At 54.8% G+C, this 23,513-nt stretch overlaps 1 protein-coding gene across 3 annotated transcripts in view; it reads right to left on the bottom strand.

Annotated features, from left to right (window-relative positions):
- The window catches only part of LMX1A (LIM homeobox transcription factor 1 alpha), a 44,459-nt gene extending 20,946 nt beyond the window's left edge, over window positions 1-23,513 (bottom strand). For all 3 annotated transcript variants that reach the window (XR_005257872.1, XM_038145107.1, XM_038145108.1), the window contains exons 1-3: window positions 23,280-23,513; window positions 22,854-22,968; window positions 22,075-22,261 (exon numbers count right to left, since the gene is read on the bottom strand). Coding sequence is in view for 2 of the 3 variants with exons in the window: in XM_038145107.1 (XP_038001035.1) it covers window positions 22,075-22,261; window positions 22,854-22,929 (263 nt within the window). In the remaining variant the exon portion in view is untranslated. The remainder of the gene's footprint in view (window positions 1-22,074; window positions 22,262-22,853; window positions 22,969-23,279) is intronic.

The raw sequence follows: 23,513 nt of genomic DNA, 5'->3' as shown, positions 1-23,513 counted from the left end.
CAGGGCCCCCCCATACCAGGCCAGGGCACAGGGCCTGGTACCCACGGGGGGTCAGGTCACCCCAGCAAGCTGGGCTAAGGCCAGGACAGGCCTGTGGATGTTTAAGATGCTGACACACAAATATGAGCCAGTCCCATCTGATGACAGCATGCACACATCCAGCATCCTGGGGTGGAGGGTGGGAAGCAGATGCCTGGTTAGAGAAAGGAGGGACCAGCCACAAACCACTTAATGTCCTCTGCAGTTTGGACAAGCATGAGGCTGTTTGGCTCCGTGTTTTGGAGCAAGGCCCATCTCTCTGGTTTAAAGCAGCTGAATTGAGCCCAAAGTCTCATTGAGTCAGCCCGCCTGGAGCTGGTTCTGCCACCAGGCTGTTTCATCCCAACATGAAGCCAATGTTCCCCTTGGTGGCTACAAGGAACTCAGGGCCAGAGAGAGGAAGCAGCCTCCAGTGCTGCCAGCTCCCAGCATCTCACCTGCGATGGGTGACAGTGGGTGCGGGAGGCCCTGTGCCCCCATCTTTTCACTTTTCCCCTGATACCACCTCCCATTTTAAACTGATCTCCCTTGGTTGCACCAGGAATGGGAGCTCTCAGGCTGGCAAGTCCCACCAGCTTGGAAACGACAACACAGAGGCAAAAAGCTTGGTATTTACCCTCAATCCATGTCAAATGACATGATGGGCAAACCAAGGTCAGGAGCAGTAATTTGTTTTGCCAGCCTGTCTCCTGGAACAGAGGCAGCCTGAATCCCCCTCCCTCGCATCAAGCGACACGTGTGCCCCATTCCCTGCTGGTGGCATCCCTAAGAAGACGTCACCATGCCACCTCCCAGCCCTGCTGAACCCTCTAAAGGTCAGCACCAAAGGCATGTCCACCACATATGGTTATTAGTTCTCCATGGGTCCATCCATCCCTCCACTACAGCTGGGTGAACAATTCACAGCACATAAATTTATCTAGCAGATCTCAGCCCACGTGCTGTTTGCTAACAGTCTGTGGAGAGGCTATATTTTATCCCTTTGGGTTTCTTGGCCAGCATTCAAGATCCTGACCCTGATTTATTCGCAATCGGTCAAGAGCCACATTTCATCTCCGTAGGCCACGTCTGCACAGAGCTATTCGGAGCACGTGGCTCCATGTCCCACAGCAGAGCCAGGACACCTTGCCACAAGGCAGCCCCAGCTCTCTGCAGCACCTCCAAGAGGTAATCAGGGGGTTTTGTGTCCAAAAATAGGCTCTGCGGGGGCAAACCTCGCCTGCTGAGAACAGCGGGGCCGGAACAAACTGCACCTCTCGTGCGCACGAAGGCGATGAGAGCTCCAGAAGCCAGCCCGGGCTGGCTCCCTGCCTGTCCTCATGCCATCTCCCCATCTCCTGGCCTACCTCTCTGCCTATTTATAGGCATGGGAGACCTTTGCACAGTGCCTGAGCAGCCAGAGGGTTGAGTGAATAGGCGGGATGGCAAATGCCAGCCCTCGACTTGCCAAAATCCTTTCCCTTCTGCCTCCCAAGGGAGCTGCCATGGAGAGTCAGTCATGACCCTGCCTTTGAGACAAAACCTTGGGAGCTAGGAAGTGTCTCTCAGAGCTGCACCCACCACCAGCACGGCCCTGGGGGGTTTATAAAGCACCCTGGGCTGAGTGTCAGTGAGTCTTTGCTAGGGGAGCAATCTCACACACGTGAGCACTCCTCTGTGAAACCAACCCAAAAGGTGATGGAAGAGGCACAGAGGAATCCACAGGATTCAGGGAAAAACGGTGAAGCATCAGGGTTAGTACTGTGAAGGATCAGGGGTAGCATCAGCCCTATCTGACATCTTCATTGGCAATTGCAATTAGGGACTAATTACCATGTTAATAACATTCGTAGAAGATAATAAACTGGAGAGGATGGAAGCGAGCAAAGCAATTTGAAGGGGACCCTGGAGAGATTAAAAAAAAAAAAAAAAAAAGAAAATTCAGCTTGGAAAAATGCAGCTTCTGCAGTTCAGGAAAAATCATCCGGAGCAGATGCTGCGGGAAGAGGAGGAGGAAGGCGGGAGCAGGGAAGCAGAAAGAGGCTCGGTGTGGGAGCACAAGGGAAGGCAGCTCCCTGCTTCCCTGTGAGCCAGGTCCTGGGGTGGGAGCAGGGCAGCCTGCATGACTTCACCAGGCAGTGGGAGAAGGAGCAGCACCTCAACACGGCAGAGCATCCTGCTGGGGTGGGCTTTTCTTCTAGGAAAAAATAATATCCCGAGTAGAACAACTGAATGGAACTTGGCTTCGCCTGGAGCTGTTTCCCCTCACACACACTGCACAGACATCTCCCCTCCTGGCTCCCAGGTGGATTGGCCACACATGAGAAGGTGAGAGGTGGCAGAGCTGTCACCTTTCCCCCCAGGTGGGCAAGGCTGGGGGACAGCAGTCGGCGTGCAGAGCATTCATGCTGCAAAAGGAGAGCCCCCACACCCCAGCTGGACACGGAAGCAACTCCTCTCCCCCTCTGCAGAGCTCACAGCTCTCAGTGCACAGCCGCTCCTGGCCAGCATGATGTGCCAGATGCCCCTGTCCCCTGCGAGGCTGAAGCCCCCCTTGTCTCCTCTGCCCCAGAAGCCCCCAGGTCTGCTAGTGAAAACTGCCCCATGACTGTCTGATGGGACACAGGGCACAGGGTGGGACACCTTGGTGATTGCAGTCCTGGCTACACTTAACAGTGAAATGGATGGAACTGTTTTCTTGTAACAAAATCCTGTAATTACTCAAATGACCAAAATGAGGTAACCAGAGTGCCTTTCTTACAGGAATCCTCATGGACCTGCTCCTCCTGGCACAAACCCAGTGGGTGCAAAACCAGGCAGGGTGCAAGCACTCACAGTCAGGAGGGTGGTGGGGATGGAGGGTGGCAGCCTCTCTCAAACTGCTCTGGGTGTCCCGAGAGATGCAGAGAAGCATCTCTCCATTCCCGTGGCAGGAGGGACTTTGCCCGTCCTCGAGATGCAGAGGGTGAAGAGGAGAGCTCAGACAGGCTCTCCAGATCTTTGCAGCTCTGCTGCACCAACAGCTCCTTGTGCCAAACAAAAGGCAGCAGCCAGCAGGACTGCAGGAAAGGGCTGGGCCCATTGAACCCCCCTTCATCCTGAGACACAACTGCTCCTGTGCCTCTCACATGCAGCGCTACACCACCACACTCCCCAGCTAGGCATCCTTGGGAGTGCCTGTCTCCTCTCCCAGTGCCTGGTAATCCAGGCAGACCAACCAGGACCTGAGTCACTGTCACTTGTCCCCACCACCTGGCGACAAGGAAGGTCACACCAGTCGTGTCACGGCGTCTCCTCCAAACAGCTGCTGTCACCCCGGATGGCTGAGCGCTCCAGCCCTCCCCTGGAGCATTTGGAGGGTTTAAAAGTACAACCAGTTCAAAGGAAAGCCCAAATTCTAACCCACCAGGACCAGTGCTTCAGCATGCAAGAACTCTGGGCTGTGCAGCTGCCCCGCGCCGGGAAGGGGCAAGAGTTTTACTGCCCAAATGGGAACTGAAGTGGTTCCTGATGCTTGAGTACTTGGAGGCAGGCAGGGAGGAGGGGAGAAGCTTTTCCATGATTTGTGGGCTGTTCTCAGGCTGTCCCTGCTGCCAGGTCTTGGGCAATTTGATGACTTTTGTTGCAAACTGGAAGAACAGGAGACATATGTGAAGGAGGAAACTTGCATTCCTCTTGCCTAAGAAATCCCTTCTCACTTTCCCCCAAATCACACATACACCCAATCCCAGCCTCTCTGGGCTGGCTTGGACACCAGCTCCCCTCCCACACCCAGATGACCTACTCATCCAGAAATGGCCAGGGCCTGAGGCTGGGGCGTTATCCTCTTCTCCTTCCCTTCCCATGTCCTGCCTGCTCAGCCCTGCTGACAGCCAGGGCAGCCAGGGGAACCCTTCACCTTCCACTGCTGAGCCAAGCAATGGAAAACACCAGAAAAAGACAGCCTCTCCCAGCAGCATCAGTGCAAAGGGAACTCCAAGCCCCCAAAATTCACCCCAGCCCTCCAGAAGCTGCATGCCAAGCACCTCCACACCTCCTCCTCCAGAGATGTCTCCAGTGGCTTGCAAACATGGATGTTGTATTTTTCTGTCCCTGTTCCCAGAAAAAAAATCCACACCTGGCACTCTCTGCCTCTAGGAATGGTGATCCCCAAAGCCAGGCAGGGGTGTGACTCACCGGGTGGTTGGACACAGCGATGGACACGGCACACCAGGCCACCCTGCCTTGATTTCTACAGCACCTCCCCTCCCCAGGTGACTCCTCTGTGCCTGGAAGTCCATCTGTGGGATGCAGAGGTGGGAAAGGACTCACACCAAGCTGAACCACAGTGGTGACATCACCACCTCAGGCCTCAGGGCCGTGTAGGTGCAGGCAGGAAGCCAAAGCCAGCCTCAGTCCCTGTGAAAGCTGGAAGGGAAGGAATGCAGCCTACAGGGAGGAAAACCACCTGAGCAGGGACAGAACCCAAATCAAAGCCACACGGAGCCCTGGGGCAGGGAACCAACTGCTAACAGATCCTCCCTGCTGATTTCCAGAGTGTTACCTCTGAAGCCTAATGAACACCTTGGTGGGCTGATGCCTCCTGGGGTGGCAAATGTCAAGAGTGCCAGCACGGAAAGGTCCCTCTAAAGCACCTCCTGAGAGGGAGAAAGGAAGGGACTGCTTTCAAAACAAGCATCACAAGGTAGTTCCCTCCTCTAACTACATATCACAGAAAGCATCTATGCTTTGGAGGCTGATCAAAACCCGCCTCCAAAAGAAAACCCAGTCCCCCAGGGCCAGCCCTGCCATCCTGGGGAGCTTCTCTGTGGTGAAAAGGTGAAGCTGGGACCTCACAGGAGAACTGTGGGGAAAAGCCCAGCAGAGCTGGGTTAAGCAAGACCCTGCAATCTGGCCACGGGACGTTTGCCTCTGCAATCTTGGCTTTGCAACGGGTTCCCAGGTCCATTTAACACAGACAAACAGAAAATTGGACACCAAGGCCTGCTCAGTGCAGGGAGAGCCACCCTGCTCCAAGCCCATCTTGCTGGGGCCTCCTGAATTTCCTTTCCTCCCTTTTAAATGGAGAATAAAGACAAAGCCCAAGCTCAGACCCAGATCAAGCACATCCTCAGATGTGCTCAAGAAGGAAGACCAGCAGTAGAAGCAGAGCTCAGTCCTCTCACACAGACTTTTCCATCCCCATTTCCACACCCAGCTGAACACGGGGCTTCCCGGCTGGGGTGGGACTCTTCTGGGTAAGAGCAGAAAAAGCTCCGGGGTGGATCCCACCATTTCCTATTCCAGGAAGGCCAGAAGCCCTTTGAACTCTGTCCTTCTGCTGGAGAGAGTGAAGTGCAAAACCACACACCCCACTGCTGATTTAGACTCACACCTTCCCCAGCGTCAAGCGCTGGCATCCTGAAAACATCACCGGCCTGTCTGTGTGCCAGGCAATTCCACAACCGATGGACAAGTGGGATGGGATCTGCTGCAGCAACGTTCACAGGCAGACAAATATCAGCCACTAGATTTGCTCTTTCAAGCCCCAGTGCCTTGCCCCAGGCAGCCAGCAAGACTGTTATTAGGACTGGAGGCAGCCTGGCCTCTGACTGCTTTCCCTGCAAGCGCTGCCCCACGGAAGGACGTGTAATTCCCACCACGGGACCCTCATTGCATAGATATTGGATTTGGGAAATACTTTTTTTTTTTTTTTTGCTGCAGGCGAAACAGCTCCTTTCCCACACCTGCCCTTTCAAATGAGAGCGGTTTAACACTGTTTGCAGAGCTAAACCCCCCCCCCCCCAACCATCGACATCCCTAAAGCTGGCCCGGCCCCATCCCTCCGGTGCAGGGCGGGTTGAGGAAGAGCAAAGCAGAGGAGGTAGCAAGGAAATGAAAGGTGTTGCTGAAGGGGGGAGGCAGCAAACAGCCCCACGTGCCAGCAGCTCCCTGTGAAATAGCTCAGCAGCCCCGCTCCCGAGCTGGGGAGCTGGCAAGGAGGGGTTGGGCCCCCCCAGAAACCTGCAAACAGCTCCAGGACAGCTCATGGCAGGAGAGGAGAGACACATTATACACCAGATAGGCACCATCTCCCTTGCTCTAACAGTTAAATATATTTGTGAAGCATCTCTCTGAGCTGGGCTGACCTCAGCAGAGGCACAGGACTCCCCAAGACACTCCCAGAAAAGGCTGCAAGGCACCTCAGTGCTGCTGCAATGGGTGCTGGCAGCCTTAGGCATTCTCAACCCAGCACCACCAGCCCCATGTTGGGCTGCTCTTCCAGGAACCCCTGTGGCTTTACAACGCACCTTTGGACTTAACAGGACCCCATTTTTCTCCCCAGTGTCACGTGTGAAACAAACCCTCTGATAATCTCATTTTCCAGGTTGTAACTCACTCGTCAGTGGCTAAGGACACGTGGGGGCCTCCCCTCACCGCGCTGCTCTGATGATCTCAAGGCCCTCGATGGGGAATCGTGCCCGGTTTCTGCAAACTATGATCTAACCTAATTCCCTCCATCCCATTACTTCAGAATTTACAACACACAGCCTCCCCTGAAAATGGTTTCTGGTAAATTCTTTGAAAGCTCTTCTGGTCCTCACATCATCATCAGGGTCAGCCAGGCATTAATGGCAAAGCATTTACGTGCCAGGTAACTCGTTCCCCAGCAAGAGAGTTTGCTTATGCTTTTTCAATTCAGGAAGCAATTAATAGTTGCCACAAAAGCGACCAGTGCTTGTCTTGGGTGAGGGCCATAAAGGCCTGACTTGCCCTGGGGAATTCCGATGCCTCCATCTCAGCAGGCACCTTCCAGGAGCGTGGTGGTTGCAGAGGTAAATCCTTCATGGTAGGCACCTGATGCTGGGAAATCTTCATGCTCTAAGCTGAGGAGCTGTGTCTCCAGCTTCCTGAGCCAGCCCAAGGGGACCATCTCAGGGAACAGCACTGCCAGCATCAAAGTCAAACAAACACGAGACCCAAGCATCTTCTGGCTTCTTCCTCTCTAGGCAAGGACTTCACTGAACTCCCTCACTTTGGGACCTGCACCTTCAAAAGCCAAAAGGTCACAGAAAATGCTGTGGGTGAAGCCAGGATTCCAGCAGAATCCATGGATCTGGTAGAAAGGTGGAAAACTTTGGTCTCTGGAGCTCAGCATCCTCTGCTCACACCAAAACCCCAGTCCCTGGAGTCCAACAATGTCTATTCACACCAAAAAAAAACCTGCTCCCCAGAGCCCAGCATTGTCTGATGACACTGAAAACCCAGTCCCTGGAGCCCAGCATCTTTCACTTACACCAAAACCCCTGCTCCCCAGATCCCAGCAAGCTCCACTCACACAGAGAAAACCCCCAAACTCTGCTCCCCAGAGTCCAGCATATTCCACTGACTCCAAAAAAACCATCCCTTGAGCTCAGCATCCTCCACTCACACTGAACAACTGTAACACCTGGAAAGCAGAGGCATGCACGCCACAGTGCTTCCTCCCTCCTGACCAGCACAGATGTCCCTCAGGGACAAAAGATCCCCTCACTGCTTCCCACTAAAAACATCAGCAGGCTGTGGAGATCCCCAAGTTTTAGGAGACATCCCTTTCCATGCTGGCCCCCTCACAGCCATCAGAAAACAATGATTTCCAGGCTCACCTCTCTGCACTAGACTTCAACCAGCTGCAGACAGGCCCATGCATATCCTCTTCCTAATCCTTCATGCGCAATCCCTAGACAGTCCCTGGCTTTTATTATTTTCTGGCAGGAGAGAGCACCACGTTAACCCCCGTGTGCAGGCTGCAGCCTGAGCATCTCTCAGCACATCCCAGCTTGGGTCCAAATTATAAATGAAACGTTTGTGTAACAAGAGAACTGGTGAGGGCCAACTGCCCATTAATATTTGCAACTTTTAATTCTTATTTAACAGCCTGTCCTAACAGTCCCTTCTAATTCCTTGATAAAATGATGGGCCTCAAACATTTATTTATTGATAAAGACCATGGGAGGCTTTTCCCATTGAGATGGATGTGCTTTTCTTGTGGGGGATTGAAAGCCATGGGACAGAGCAGGCAGGAGCATCACTGATCACTCATCATGACACAGACCCCGCACTCCTCACCTCTGCCAGACACTCCTCTACTCAGCAATTCCCTCAGCTGCAGGGATGCAAGATAAATTCCTTACTGGGACATGTTTTAAGGCAAGGAGAGCGAGGGAACATTGGCTGTAAGCATCCTGGAAGGTCCTGTCCTTGGCATGATGCTGCAGAACTCTCAGGGAACAGAGCTGCACCTGCCCAAGCTCTGGCTGAGGGCAGTGGTTTGCAGGTGTGGGGACAGCGTGTCGGGGGCACACGAGTTATGGCCAGGGTTTGTATCCCAGGAGCACACCCTGCAAGGAGACATCCTGAGACATGGGCTGCAGCCTCTCCAAATGGCAGAAAACAGCCCAAGCTCCCAAGGTGCTGGAGACTGTGCCCCAGAAGAGAGCAGAGCCTGGTGAGAGGCACAGAAGCAAGGAAGAGTTGCAGCCTCACCAGATGGGGGAAAACAGCCTCCAGCTCCAAGCCTGAGCTCCAGAAGGGACAGAGGCTTTGCCCCAGGAGGTAGCTGAGCCCACGAGAGGCACAGAAGGCAGGAAGGGCTGCAGCCAGGAGCTGCCCCTGTGGCCCCAAGCTCAGGCCTGACCTTGAAGCGCAGGGCGGGCGGCCGCCACCGCCGGCATCGTATGACCCGTTACAAAACACGGCGGGCTCTGCTCAGAGGTTACACACTGCAGGACAAATTTAACACCCCAGAGCCTTCCCAATCCCACTGGAAGAATTCCTGGCAGGGACTCAGTAATCGCCCACTACTGTAAGTGGCCGAGTGCCACCGCGTTGGTTTGGCTCCAGACACAAGAGGAGGACCTTGCTCCTTACTCCTGGAGGGAGAGACGCTCCAGCTGATGGAGGACACCAGGGAAAATGATGAAACCCCCAGGAGCAGGTGGGCCTTGAAGCAGAGGGCAAGGGGAATGTGAAAAAGATGTTGCTCCCAAATGCCTTCACGTTTTCCAGAAAGGTATTTAAGGGCTGCAATTAAAAGTTTGCATTGAAGCCAGCCTGACTGCGCAGCTCTCTCCTTGAAGTGATCCTTGGGGTGAATGATGAGAGCATCCTCACTCAGAAGAACAAGCAGATGGAATGAAAGCACCCTCAAAGGATGCCCAGTCCAATACCAGGGAACTTCCTGGCCCAGCCATGAGGAAGAGAGGCTCAACAGGAGGAGAACTTGTCCCTGCTGCCATCCTCCCAGCCAAACACGGGCTCTCCCAGAGCCACGCCGGCTGTTTTTGGAGATGGAGCCCATGGATGCTGCACCAAAGAGGAGCTGGGGAAGGTGCAGGCCAGGCAAGGTGAGAGAGCCTCTCCCAGCAGCAGATCTGGTCACAGCTCAGCAGCAAGCCAGACCCTGCCACTCCCTCCTCCTCCTCCTCCTCCTCCTCTCCTTCCCTCTCCTTTCGCCCGGCCCCAGCCCCGCATTGCTGGAGCAGCAAGAGTCAGCCCTGCCGATGCTGCTGAAGGGCCCCGAGCCAGCCCCGGCTGTAACCTCAGGATGAAAACATCAGCTCGGGAACACAGCAACGGGAAAAACAGACAGGCAGCCACGTGTGAGCACATGGGGACTCCTGAACCAGGGGAGCTCCCACTCGAGCACTGGGGTTCGCAGCAATTTGGACTCCTGATGCCGGGGGAAGAGGGATCCTGGGTTTGTTGTTTCCTTCCAGCCCTCAGGAACACCAAACCAGGACTTGCTGCTCCTATCTGAGTTTGGCCTCAGCCCTACAGCCAGTGCCCACCCCTGTCCTGGCCTGGCATTGCCGGTGAGGCAGGTGAGGATGCTCAGGGTGCGACCAGGTCGGGTGGGGCTTTGGGTGCCCCCAGCACCTGATGATGAGAAAAGCCCAGGTTGGAAGAACCAGCATGGAGGCAATGCAGCAAAGACAGGATGACAGAAAATGTCGTTGGGCCAGTGGCTATTTTTATCTGCAAGGACCAACACTTAATACTCTCCTATCTCCCACAAAATGTCACTTGAGCTCCAGCAGAAAGTTTACACCACTTGCAGACAAGGGCTGAAACCCGAGCACGTAATCCCTGCTCCAGTCAAAAGTTTTAGTGGGATTCACAGTGTCTGGACAGGGGAAGCTGAGAAAAAATCCAAAAAACCCTGCCCCTGAGAAATGGTGGCTGAGGCAGCAGAGAGACAGGACAGGCAGGTCCCCTCCTGGCACCATGTACTCCCCTGCAGAGTCACCTGCCATATCTGCAGGTGAGCCCTGGAGCTACCTTGTGGCCACCTCACCAGCTCAACCAGAATTTAAGCACCCTAAAAGGGTCTTCAGCAGAAGGGGTAACAGGGAAAGCAAGGCATCACCACCCCACTCTCTAAACACCACAGCCCCAAGGGAGATGAAGGGCTGGGAGGAGTGGGGTGAGTCAGGCAGAGCCCACAGGGGGATTTTGCAGAGGGTCCTCACCAAGATATCACCCTTCTTGGCAACTCCCCACTCTGCAGCAAGCATCTCTAATTACTTCAAATGCTCCCCCCTCTCCTCTCCCACCTCCTTCCCTCTCACCCTAAAGGCCAGACCCTGACGTGCCTGGGGTGTAAGGAAAGGAGGCTTCCTTCACTTAATAAAGCCAAGGTAGAGCAATGCTGTTATTAACACGGCAGGAATATTGCAGCAGCAATCCCAGGGGAGCACCCCAGCACTGCCCTGACAGCAGAGGCAATAAGGCAGCCCCAGCACTGCCCTGTGATATTGCAGTGAGTGCAAACACCAGGGGTCCTCCCAGATCCCCCCTTGCATCACAAGCAGGGCTTAGTACTAAGGATGAATGGATACCTGGTCAGGCACGGAACAGCTGGGATTTGGGACACCACTCTCCAGAGGGCTCTTCCAAGAGAGGCAAAAGAGCAGGGGTAAAAAGAGCTCCAGGCATGGTAAAACACGGTGCAGCACAGAAGTGCTCAGAAAATTGGGGTACCATGCTAAGGGCTTCCATGGAAACTCACAGGAGGTGGATTTTCCCAGGGATAAAAGGCACAAGCTCATGTGTGTCTTGGAGCTGCCCCCAGGAGGTGTTTTCCACATCACTCTCTCTGTTTTTTAAATTAAAAAGAGTGGGCAAAGCATTCAGGATGGACGTACAGGCAAGGAGAGGAGCCAGCAGAGGACAGGGCTGGGTAATCCCTGCTGGACTCTGCAGCCCCTGGAAATGCTGCAGGATGCTGAGGAAAGGGGGATGGCCATGGCTTCCCAGATGGACACACAGCACATTGGAGAAATCAAATAATAGACATTGACAAGGAAAACCCGTTCCACCAGCCCCAGAAATCTTCTCTTACAGTAAGGAGTGGGGTAAGAAACCCTGGGGAATACACTGGAGAGGCAAAGCTCACATTCCTGAGATGGCCAAGAAGTGATCACATCTATCTCCCTCCATCTCCAATTCCTAAGATCCATTTCTGAAGCATCACCAGCCAAGAAACTTTGGTTGATTGGACGTGGTTAAAGCGAAAAACACACGCAGAAAACCTTATAGCTGAAACTTAAATAGTCTCCACAAACATCTTGCATATTTTCAAGGACACTAAGGAAATTCACATTTTTCCCCCCATATTTTAGACTTAAAAAATGCCTCAAGGGAAAAAGTTATTTAGAACTACTTAGGAAATACAAAGGATAAAAAAGACTGTAATTATTTCTCTGCCAAGGGCTTGTCAGTTTGAAAATCCCCGCTCTTGAACCACTAATCCTCATGGAAAAAAAAATGCAGCTTCGGCAAGATGCGTCGTTGGTTGACTTTTGCTGCACTTTTCTGGCACAAGAGAACTAAAGGGAAAGGCACAGATTTGGGTGTTGTTTCATCAGCACCTCTCACCCACAATGCGCCTGATACACGTCCTTGGCTGACAAAGGAGACCTGCAAAGCATCACCCCAAAATGAGGCCGCTCTGCCTGAGAACGGTGCTCTGCAGGCATCGGGCTGGGGAGGGAAGGATCACGGCTGATGCTTGGAGACAGAAGTGCCAAAACAGGCAAAAATAAATCAGTTCAAGGTGGGGGTATACTTACTTTAAAAGCCAAGGATTCAGGGAGTTCCTGGGATGTTTTGTTATGTGGTTGGAAATAGCATAAAGACATTATTGGCAGGGAAACTGCACTTCCTCTGGAGGATGGGGATGGGCCATCCCAGCAGAGCTGGGATTTGGGCCTCTGGTTTAGCAGCCAGATTCATCACTTCACGTCCTCCTGCATCAGCGCCTCTGAACCTGGCCGGCCATGGAGAACCAAAACAACGCCACAGAACCTGTTGTGCCCCACACACCAGCATCCCAACAACCCTCCCCAGCCTGGAGCATCTCCCACAGGAGCTGGCTGAGCCACCCAGGTCCTGCTGCATGCCAGCACCTGCACCACCTGGGTTTGGGGCTGCACAGGGCATCTTGGCACAGCAGGGGCCGGAAAACCTTTGTCCCTGTCATGGCACCTTTCCCACTGCCAAGGATAAACATCTCACACAGAACTACACTCACCACACAGGGTCCTCCACCCACCCTCATCCATCTCTGATGTTTTCTTTCATTACTTTCTCCTAGTCTATCTCACAACAGCTTCTCCCATCAACGTGGGGTTTAATGTCCTTGAGGTAATGCATGCAGGAAGCCTCTCCTCCTTTCTGCTTAACCCTCCTTCCCAGATCCAGAGCTGAAACAAGCTCAGACTCAAAAGCCTGACCCACAAGACTTTAAGCTTCATTAAACTTTTACGCCAGTCCTCTGAGGTCGCTCTCTCAGCCTCTCATAATTACGGGTGCAGAGGGAAGGAGCAGCACCCACCTGAGCAGGCATCAAGAAGTTTCAGACACTTAATGATTTCCTAAGCAAGCTCCCACATCCACAGCACCATTTAAAAGGATCTGCTCGATACCACTCCTGTGAGCTGCTGGGCAGAGGAGATGCCAGGATATAAATCATTCAGGATTTCAGCTCCCCATCACCAACCCAGCTGGTCACCCCTCTGGCACAGGTGAGACTCCAGGCACAAAAGCCTGAGCCATCCCACCACTCCAGAGTCCACAGACACCCAAGCCAAGAGGATGGCTGGGTTCAAGGACACCATTCAGGTGAGCAACATCTTGCTCTCCCTGCAGCCAAAACCTGGAGTTCTGCATTTCCATGGGGCAATCCAAACCCCGGCTTGGCTGAATCCTGTGTGAGCCTCTTCCTCGCCTTCAGCCCTTGCAGGAACCTACAGAACGTGGTCTGTAAGGGGAAAGGAGGCTGTCACCCTCTCCTCAGCACTCAGCACAGGGCTGGGGTACTACACACCTGACAGCAGAGCACAGCTGGCATTCCCTCCTCTCCTGCTGACTCTCCAAGACCAGAAACAGAAAAGATGCCCCAGAAGCAGGCTGGAGGGCACTTCCAACCCAGGCTCAACACAGAAATCATCAGGCAGGAGTTTTGGGGTTGTTCCTCAACAAATGCCCACCTCCACTAGCAGCACCCATGAATTTATTCATCTCAATCACCCCTGTGGAGGCCACTGCAAACATGTGACATTGCCCTCCTCAAATTTATATAAATCACTCCAGGGGTTAATAACCATTTTCATAGCTAAGATGCAGTTTTCCAGAATTGAAGGCTTAGCAGGGCCAGCAAATTCCAAGCAGAAATTTTGCCAACAAAAGCATCTCTGTGATTTTATGATGTCAGGGGTTGGAGGCAAGAAATGACAACACTGACTCTTGAAAAAAAAAAAAAAAAAAAAAAAAGCTGCTGCAGTTGAAAACTGCCTTCAGGTCCCTTAACCTGTTTCTCTCTCCTTTCCAAATTTTTCCAGCCAAAAGCTTTCCTGAGCTTTCAGTAGCAAAGAGAAAACTCCCACCATCCTCTTCCTGCTCAGCCACCTTGGGTGATGCTATGCAGCGAAAAATCAACTTCTAGCATGGCCCCACTGGCCCCAGGCAGGAAGGAAGGAGTCCTCGGACACACAGGCTCCAGGTCCATCCAAGGATCTCTGAAGCACAACATCAGAGGAGAGGATGCACCTCCCAAAGAGATCAATTGCATCCAAACAATGGATTCTCCAGGAATCGCCCTCGCCTCTTATGCTTTTAAGACCCTACTTTGCTCCCTTACAGGGCAGGGAACCTTGCCCAGAGGGATTTCAGGGGCTCTACACCCCACTGGGATGGTGGTTGTCATTCCAGAGGAACAGGGGAGGGGGATTTTGCACGGCGGGGGCGGGGGGCAACGGGCCGGGGAGCGATGGTCCCGTGAAAAGGGATTTGTTCCGCTGTCAAGGACGGCGTTAGGAAAAGAAACCCATGAGGGAAGGAGAGGGGTGGGGAGCAGTGAGAGACAATGTAGGGACAACAGTGACATGGAGACAGCTTGGGAGGATCAATGCTCACAAAGCACAAGGGCTGGCAGAGGAAGCATCCTCCAGCATCCTCTGCCCTTCCAGGAGTTGGCCCCGAGGAAGAGCAGGATGTCTCTGTGCAGGGAGAGCCACGGGAGCCACAGGGACCCTCTGACATCACTGCCTGCTGGGATACAGAGGAGAGGGGCTCTCCTAATGATTTGTGCCTTCTCCTGTCAATCTGTACCTTAATCATGCCAGTCTGTGCCTGGGAGGAGCTGCAACACAAACTCTGGCTCACCTTTGGTGCAAGGTAGCCCAAGGTGGAAAACACAAAGGCAAGCGTGACATAAAATCAGGCAGATCTGGAGAGACACAGAGGACTCATATCCACCATTCAAACTCACCCAGCAAGATGCTGTAAGCACTTATGATGATGAAAGAAGCATTTCTGAGCTAGATTTGTATTTCCAGCTCCGATTCATGGGTGACAGAGCCAACTATCAGTTCTCTCTCTTGCGTGCAGCCATGGGCCATCGTACCCAGACCAGGCACTAGAGCAGAAGACCTGACCCCAGAAAACAGGATCATATTCATGGGCATTTGAAACACTCTACTGAAAACAGGTAGGTGCATGCAAGTACAGTGCAGCAGGAGAAAATAAATTATTTGCACTGAACATGACACGATTTCACCCCTGCACTCAGAAACTCACACATCACCCCCCTGAAAACTCCAACATATGTGGGAGAAACTCCCATTTTCAGCCAGCCAGCCTACAAAACGTGGAACACCTGAAAGATCCCTAACAAGCTTTTGTTAATAAGACCCCAGAAAAATCCCAGATAAGCAAGAAGACAGAGCCACCAGACAGAAAACTCCCCAAATAAAGGGGACTGGGGTGCCATGAGCCCAACACTGTGCCCCGCACAGCCCCAGCACGGCATAACTCAGCCTGCCCCACGCCTTTTGCAAAAGCTTTGGCATCTGGCTGTCCGTAAATATTTGAGGTGGGAAGCCAGGAATTACAGAACCCCTCTCCTGGGCAACCAAGGTTTGACCATCTTAAAGGAAAAAAAAAAAAAACCTAAAAAAACAAACAGCAAACCTCAAGCAGAGCTGCAATGAGATGCCTGCTGGTTTCGCAGAGACATGTAAGACAACACGGGCGCATCCTTTGCCCCTGAGGGCCAACAACCCCAGGAGAAGATAACCACAGACCAGCTGGATTCTTTCTGCCAGGAAGCAGGATTCCAACCAGGATAAAAGTATTGAGGAACAAAACTAGGGGTTGTCATAGGGTTTGCAACGACAGTGAGTGTTGCTAGCTCCCCTTACCTCTCCCCTTCTGAAATCTCAAATACACAGAAATTCACATTTCTCATGAAAACACATTTATGTAAAAAAAAATTAATTAAGCTGGCTTGACCCCAGTATTTTTGCCTGGTAAAATCCAAGTATTTTCTCCCTGCTTTAAATATCTTCCTCACTCCTCCAAGAGGAGGTGCTTGATTGAATTGCAGGTAAAGGCACAGTCCTCCAGCCCAGGCCCCATCCCTGCTTTGTGTTTCTGCAGAGGGCACGAGCCAGAGACAAGAGAGCACAAAGAGACAAAGAACATCTTGAGAAGAAAAATACCCGGGATAATTCTCATTCCCGTCTCCCTCCACCTTGGCTCCGCTTCCTCAGACATGCTCCAGCACTGAGTACTGAGTACCCCCTCGGCTGCACACCACAAGGTTCACCAGAAGTGGGGAACTGTGAATTCAGATCCAAACTGCTGGGCTTTCCCCCTTCTCAGCCGGAAGCAGGACCTGCACCCTTGTGAGCAGGAGATCAGCCCTAGGCCCCAAATTCCCTTTTCTCCTGCTCCATGGCAGAGGGGCCTTTGGGGTCCCCCTTGCCACACCCTGGGGTGAGCGTGAAGCATCAAAATCAGAAACTGCTGTGGCTATGGGCACGTTGAGGCCACCCCACTGCTGCCAGCATGGTTGGGGACAGCCAGCAGAGATCAGTCTCCCCGGTAGCACATGTGGCCACCGGCAAATCCCACCCGCACGCTGGGCAGCCATCAGCACAGCTCACACCCAGCACCACCACCCGCTCCCAAATCAGCTGGCCCTGGCCACACCATCAGGTTCAGAGCCTGCAGGAGGGCTCCCCGAGGAAGCACAAAGCCAACTGGGGGCTCTCTGAAACCCCCAGCTCGGCAAATCCCTCCCTGTGCCTGGCGGCTGCGAGCAGGTGAAGAGCCGGCGAGGCGAGGGCTGGCGAGCTGGGGCAGGAGAGGACCCCAGCTGTCTCTCCAGCTGGTGGAGACAAAATTCTCATCAAAACGAAACAAACCCCTCTTTCTTCCCCAGCTGATTTCTTTTTGGTGCCTTTGTCAGGACTGCAAAAACCTGAAGCAATTCCCACAGCTTTAAGAGCACCATCACGGGCTGAGCTGGGAGCACCAGCTCGTAGAGTGGGGAAAAAAAGGTGGAAAAAAAATCATGGTATGCCCAAAATAAGATGGCAGAAACCATAGGGAGTCCCAAGGATGCTCAGATCGTGGCTCTGATGGTACCAACCAGCAGTCTCCAGGATCCCACTGCCAGTGGGGTGACCCCAAAGCAGCCACCCCTGTCCCCGCCACGGAGGGAGAGCTGACAAGTCTATTCAACTGTCTAGCTCCCAATCTGCCAAACCTCACTCACTTCCAGGCCTTTCTATGAAACATTAATTGTAAGACAAATCTAATTAAGGGCCGAGAGAAGGGGCAAGATGCCAAATCTCTTCTTTGGTCCCTTTGGAAAGGGGAAGCCCCACGAGCGAGAGGACAGGGCTTGGTGGAGATGGAGGCAAGGCCTTGCCTGGCATTTCCAGCACGGATCCCACATCAGCCCCTGTAAGAGCCCTGTCACTGCATCCCACGGCTTCCCTGCCCTCCCCCTCCCTGCCGGCGCAAAAAGCTGGCTTAATAACAAAAACCAAAAAGAGGTGGTGCCTGGTCCCAGCCCAGCAGTACCAACCATGGTGTCCCTGGTGGGGATTCAGCTGCCCCAACAGCCACACTCCTCCCAGCCCACAAGGAGTCAGCACTATTCCTCCAGGAGCTGTGGGTGAGGACTAAGAGGGGTTTGCTACCGGAGATGAGGGGCTAGGCAGGGATGGAGAGCAGGCAAGAAGCATGGGAAGCACTAGAAGGAAAGACTGAGAGATGGGGAAAGAGAGACCACCAAAAGGAACGTTGTGCCATGGAGCTGGCGTATGCTCTGCTACCCCATCCAGGCCAGCCTGACTGCTCCCAGTGCCTGGCCAGCTGGAGAAACCCAAGTCAGCATCATCCTCTCCACAGGATGCCCTACAAGAAGGAAAACAGGCCTCCAGAGAACATGCTGGACTGCAGCTGGGCTGACCTGTGGCTCTCTGGAGGAGCAGTTCTCTCCTACTAGCCACAGAAAGCACAGAAATTCCCACTTCTCCAAGCAAGAGAAGGCAAGGTGTGACACTGCAAACCACCAGGACAAACCCACCACACCACAGGAAGTCTCCAGCTGGTGGGGACCAGGCTGCGCTGAAGTGTCCAGCACTGCCTCCATTCGATCCATCTGGGATTATTCCCCTCACAGCCCTTCCAGGCTGGGGAAGCAGCGCCAGGTAATTGAGCAATTACGTGACCCACGTTAAGCAGAATAAACAGCCACCATGCTCCAAACCTCCTCCCCCTGCCTCCTCTACAGCAGCAGCTGCCAGAGGAGCCTCCAGCAGGCCGGAGGAGGCTACCCCGAGCCCGCAGATCCATCCGTGGCCTGGCAGGACCACGCTGCCGAGGACTGAGGCTCATCCCCCATGCAAAGATGCCGGGTGTGATTTTAAAACCCAACGCTGACAAGTTCCTTCACACACGTGCACACCAGGAGGGTGGAAGGATTTATTTTTTTTTCCCCTTTGCAGCCGGACACAACTTCAGATTTTAACTCACGAAGGAGGAGGCTGCAGCACCCACACAAGCCCGTGACTCTGGGAGCACGGGATTTTAGAGGCAGGCAAGGAGAGCCCCGCGTGGAAGCTGGCAACAGCACAGAGCCATCAAGCCGTGCGAAGACAGGGCGAGCATCACACAACTGCCTGCCTCGGCCGGGGAGCCCGGCACGGCGGTGGCGGCTCGGGGGCTGCAGCCGCCCCTCCACTGCCGGCGCCCACATGCCAGGCCTGCTCCAAGATGTGCTGGCCATCTGCTCCTGCCAGCCGGGGCTGGGGCCGGGACTCTGCGCCGTGGCTGGGGATGTGCCAAGCCGTCCCGCCGTCGCCACGCTCCCCAGCTGCGCCCCCCGTCATGACCGCACCGCTGTCAGCGCTCCTGGCCCCCAGAATCTGCAGTGGGGATCTTCCTGTGCCTCCAGGTCCTCCCTACAGCCCTGGCTCTGCTTGGCCAGTGCAAACCTACTGTGAAACACCACTAAGCAAGAGGGGGCTCAACGATTCCTGTCGCAGTGCAGATTCTAAGGCTCCGGAGCAGCTCTACTCCTCCCATCGCTTCCAGCATTCCTCCCTGTTTATGGCCAGGTTTGGTGTTGATCCCCCAAATCTGCCACTACAAAACCCCATCCCCCTAACCACCACCACAGGGGCCCCACAGCCGGGGCATGTCCCCAGGGCCACTGTGCAGCTGGGGAGCCGGCCAGGGCGAAGACTGAACCTTGTCATAGTTGAGACTTATCAGGTTTGGACAAGCGCCGGGGGCTGCCGCGGGATTCGGGATGTTCTGTAACGAGCGTCCTCTGCTCCAAATAGACGCTGTCCCAGGGGCACAGGCTTTAGCCGTCCCTCTCCAGGAGCCCTCCCCGTCACCGCTGGGGAAACTGCTCCAAGAGTGACCCCCAACTCCCCAAGTTCCCACACAGCATCACTATCTGAACCACCCCTGGGCCCTGAGCCATGGCACCCCAAAGAGATGCCAAGACCTGACCTGGCACCCACGGACTTTAATCCATCCCTTTCCAAGTCCTCTCCCAAGTTCTTCCTCTTTGTGAAAGACAAAGAAATGTAAAACATGTGTTTTAACAAATTACTCTTCGATTTCTAGAGTCCAGCGAGTCAGATGCTCGCTTAAATCTGTCCGTAACACTTTCCATGGGTGTATTTATAACTGAAGGCATAGCTGCCGTCTCGCGCTCCCTCATTAACCCTCTGCGGCCGTGTTACAAACAGAGCTCAAACAGAGAGCGCAGAGCCGTGCCGGAAAATTCTGCACCTACTCGTCCCTGGGAAAACACCCCAACGTTCACCATCTGGAAGAGAAATCCCGTCTTTCAATTAAAAAAAAAAAAAACAAACCAAAAAACCACAACCAAACACAACCACAGAGCACCGACGCCGTGACCGCGGCAGGTTGGATCCCGACCGCTTCCCTGACGCCCCCAGCATTCCACACACAGCCCTCCCACCCGGAGAGGCCTCCAGAGCCCGGCTACGCCGCTGGCTTTCCACTGCAAGGAGTGTCAGTCACTTGTGATAATTAACCAGCTCGAGATAATGAGCTCAGTCTGAGAGCAGCGGCTCTTCCTCCGCACGTTTCGCTCTCAAATCCCTGCTATTGGCGTTGGCACCGCAGCCAAGGCAGGCACGGTGCTCCTGCACCCAGGAAAATGCTCAGTCCAAAGGCAGGAAGGGCATTTGGGAAAAGAAAGAAGGAATTTTGATAAATAAAGAGTGTTATATAAAACTCAGCAGAGCCCAAAGGGAGCGGTTCTTTGGGACTCTGCTCTACATCCTTGCCATCACCAGGTAAGGAGTCGCACCAGTGGCACAGCAGAGTCCTGCGAGGAGGATGAAAGGAGAAGGGACACAAACCTGCACCCCCGAGGTAAAATAATTAATATTAAATACAAGAGGACAACGAAACGATGGCAAGAAGCAGGCAGGGGCAGGAGGGGAAGAGGCCAGCAGTGAGTTAGGGTTAAAACCATCACACCTCGGGGAACCGCCCGTTGCAGAGCCTCAGCCTCCCGGCTCGGGCAAAAGTCAACAACGCAAACACAGCCGGGAAATAACCAGAAAAAATGGTGCTACTACTGGATCTCAGGAAAAATTTGTGTCCTTTTTTTCCCACCATCATCCTTGTCCATCCCAACAGTGAGATAGATGGGCACAGCAAGAAGCCAACCGCGGCACTGATTTCTTTCGTTCTTTCATGGCCAACAGACATCAGAGGAGGGTTTCAGGTTGGAGCCACTTCAAGAGCTCGCAAGCTGCAGTCAAGAGTAAAATCCACATGTGCTGCAAGCTGGAAAGGCATTTCTGGGTGACAGTCACCCCAATTTCCCCTTGATGGTCCAAACAAAAATATGGATAAAGCAGAAAATGAGAACTGAACCGTGGTGGAAATGTATGGGAACCAGTAGCCAAATTTCTACAGACAAACAAGCAGCGCACCCAATCTCAAATTTTTTTTGCCTACAAAAACCCACCCCGTGGCGCAGCTCTCTCCTTTCCACTCTCACAGCAGCTAATTCTTCCACTCTTTCGTAAACATTTGAAAATAAGGTCACGCGCACAAATTCTGCTTTCAATTTGCCTTGTATCCATAGTGATTAAACTCAGACCCACAATACGGGATTTAAAGGATGAAAAAAAAAAAACCAAAAACGCCCAAAAAAACCCAAAACCCCAACTTTAAGAAGGCCTGGAGCTGGGCTAGACCCCGGCACGCTCACCAGCTCGGCGAAGGCTGGGGATGAGAGCATCAGCAATCACTGTCTTCTGCTATAAAAAAGGGAATTAAATTGCGGGGCTTCGACAGCCGTGCTATCGCCATAGCGAGGGATCCGGCCCCCCCACCTACACCCTCCTCAAGAAACAACCAGCCCAGAGGCAACAAAAATTTAACAGCTCCAAAACTCGGGCAGCGGGGTCCGGAAAGGACAGCAAGAGCAGGATGAGCAGGAAAAAACGAAAGCAGCTGCAGGGGAGGAAAGACTCAGCAGCCTTCTCCCCATTCCCACTGGAACGGTTTTTCGTTTAAAAAAGGAAAATTATTTTCTCATTGTCTTTCCCCCTAACCCCACACTTCCAAAGGGGAAAGCATCGGGGCTGAGAGGCTTTAAAACCCAAATTTCTTCCCCGTCACAGACCTGGATGCAGGAAAAGCCTCTGCGTGACAGTCAACACTCCGAATTCAGCAGGCCCTTCCCTGGTTCCTGCCGAGTGCCTCAGTTTCCCCACCAACCAGCGGGGAGAGCAATAGCATTTCCCTGCCAGCAAGGATATTAGGATAATAGCCTTGTCCAGGACCAGGTCAGGGAGGATATAACTTTCCTCCTGCAGATGTTCCATAGGAAAATAAAGCCAAGGGAAAATGTTTGGCCCCATCCCCGTGCAGACCTGGGCTTACCATGGGTCTCCCAGGCTCCCAACAAAACATCCTCAATTCCCAGGGCACAACCTGAGCACAACGAAAACACCTCTGAAAAGGGGAGAACCAGGGGGCAACGAGACCGCGGGGCAGAAGCACAACTCGCCGTGCAGCACAGCAAGGGCTGACACCTCTTAGGAAACACAGGGCAGGGGAAGCGGGGAGCAGCAGCGGGACACCAGTCCCCCCCACAAGCTTTTGCAGGGCACTGGGGCTTTGTGGGCACTGAGAACAGAGCGAGGGGGGGCTCCCCGAGGGGCAAGAGACACCTACTTCTCATAGTCCAGCTTGCAGTAGAGCTTCTTGTCGCGGTAGAAGCAGGTGGTCTGCAGGGGCTCCTTGCAGGACGCGCACTGGACGCACTGCTCATGCCACAGGCTGTCGTTCAGGCGCAGCAAGAACCGGTCCAAAATCACTCGCTGGCACCCTTCGCACACCGACTTGGGGGTCGCGGCTCTGCCTGCGGGGATGGAGCCGAAGGTTGGGGTGGGCGGAGAGAGAGGCGGCCGGGGAGACGGGCCGGGCGAGGGACGGACGGACGGAGGGTCCCGCGGTTCTCGCTTCCCCCGCACAGGCTCGTGGGTCGCGGGGGGACGGGGGTGTGCGGGGAGCTGCTGCGCAATCCAGGAGGGACCCGTGCCTTAGGGCAGCTCCGGGGGGGCCACATCGCCCCCAATTTCGTTCCTCCTGGAAAGGCGGCAGCGAAGCCACAGCTCAGAGAGAGGGCGACGGTTTGAAACCGATAGTAAAACGAAGATAAAAAGAAACAACGAATTATTTATTGTTCGATACGAAGGATAGCCCTTCCTTACAAGGGGGGTTCAGGGGGACACACAATATAATGCAATCGCGGAACGGAGCGGGGGCAGCGAAGGCGGGCGCCGGGGGCACACCCCGGGCGAAGGCAGCGGCGCGGCGCCGGGCAGGACCGAGTCGGGGAAAGCCGTCCCCGGGCCTCCCGAACCCCCCGTGCCCATCCATCGCTCGGGCCCGCCCGGCCGTGCCCCGCCCTATGGAGTCCGCAGGAGGGCAAGCGGGGTGCCCCGACTTACCCAGCAAGGAGGAGAAGGGGGTCGCGGGGTCCAGGGCGCTCTGCAAACTCTCCTCCATCTTCAGCCCGTCCAGCATGGTGGGGAGCCGGGCCGGGCCAGGGGCCGCGCCGCCCGCCTGCCAACACAGCCCGGACACACCGCGCTCAGCCCGGCCGCCGGCCCCGCCGCCCCCGGCCGGGGCTTCCCCGCCCCGCCGGCTGCCCGCCCGCTCCCGGCGCCGCGCTCCCTCCTCCCTCCCAACGGGAGAACCCCTCGGGCCCCCCGCTCCGGCTGCGCAGCCGCTGCCCCGGCCGAGCTCGCAGCAGCGCCCCAGCCCCGCGGCCCCGACTTGGGGAGGCCACCGGAGCCGGGCTCCCCGCAGCCGCGGGCGGGAGGATGCGGGACGGGAGGATGCGGGGCTGCCGTCGGCGGGGCTCGGCCGCTTACCTGGGGCGGCCCGGGCGGTGCCTTCCTGCGAGGAGCCGGCGGGAGAGGCGTCGGCAGCCACCGCTCCTGGGGGGTCCTGCGGCGGCTCCTGCCTCCCCGGCTGTAGCGCACCCCCCCGCCTCCCCGCCGCCGGCGCTGCCCGGGGTGCGGAGCGAGCCGCGGCTCCCTGGACGGCTCCGGAGAGGAGCGCACCAACCTGCGGGGAAGCGCCCGTCCGACTGCTGCCAAGGCACA

Source organism: Motacilla alba, chromosome 8 (assembly GCF_015832195.1).
Source record: "Motacilla alba alba isolate MOTALB_02 chromosome 8, Motacilla_alba_V1.0_pri, whole genome shotgun sequence".
Classification (NCBI taxonomy): domain Eukaryota; kingdom Metazoa; phylum Chordata; class Aves; order Passeriformes; family Motacillidae; genus Motacilla; species Motacilla alba.
Note: the sequence above shows the minus strand (reverse complement) of the source record. Positions and strands in the feature narration are given on the sequence as shown.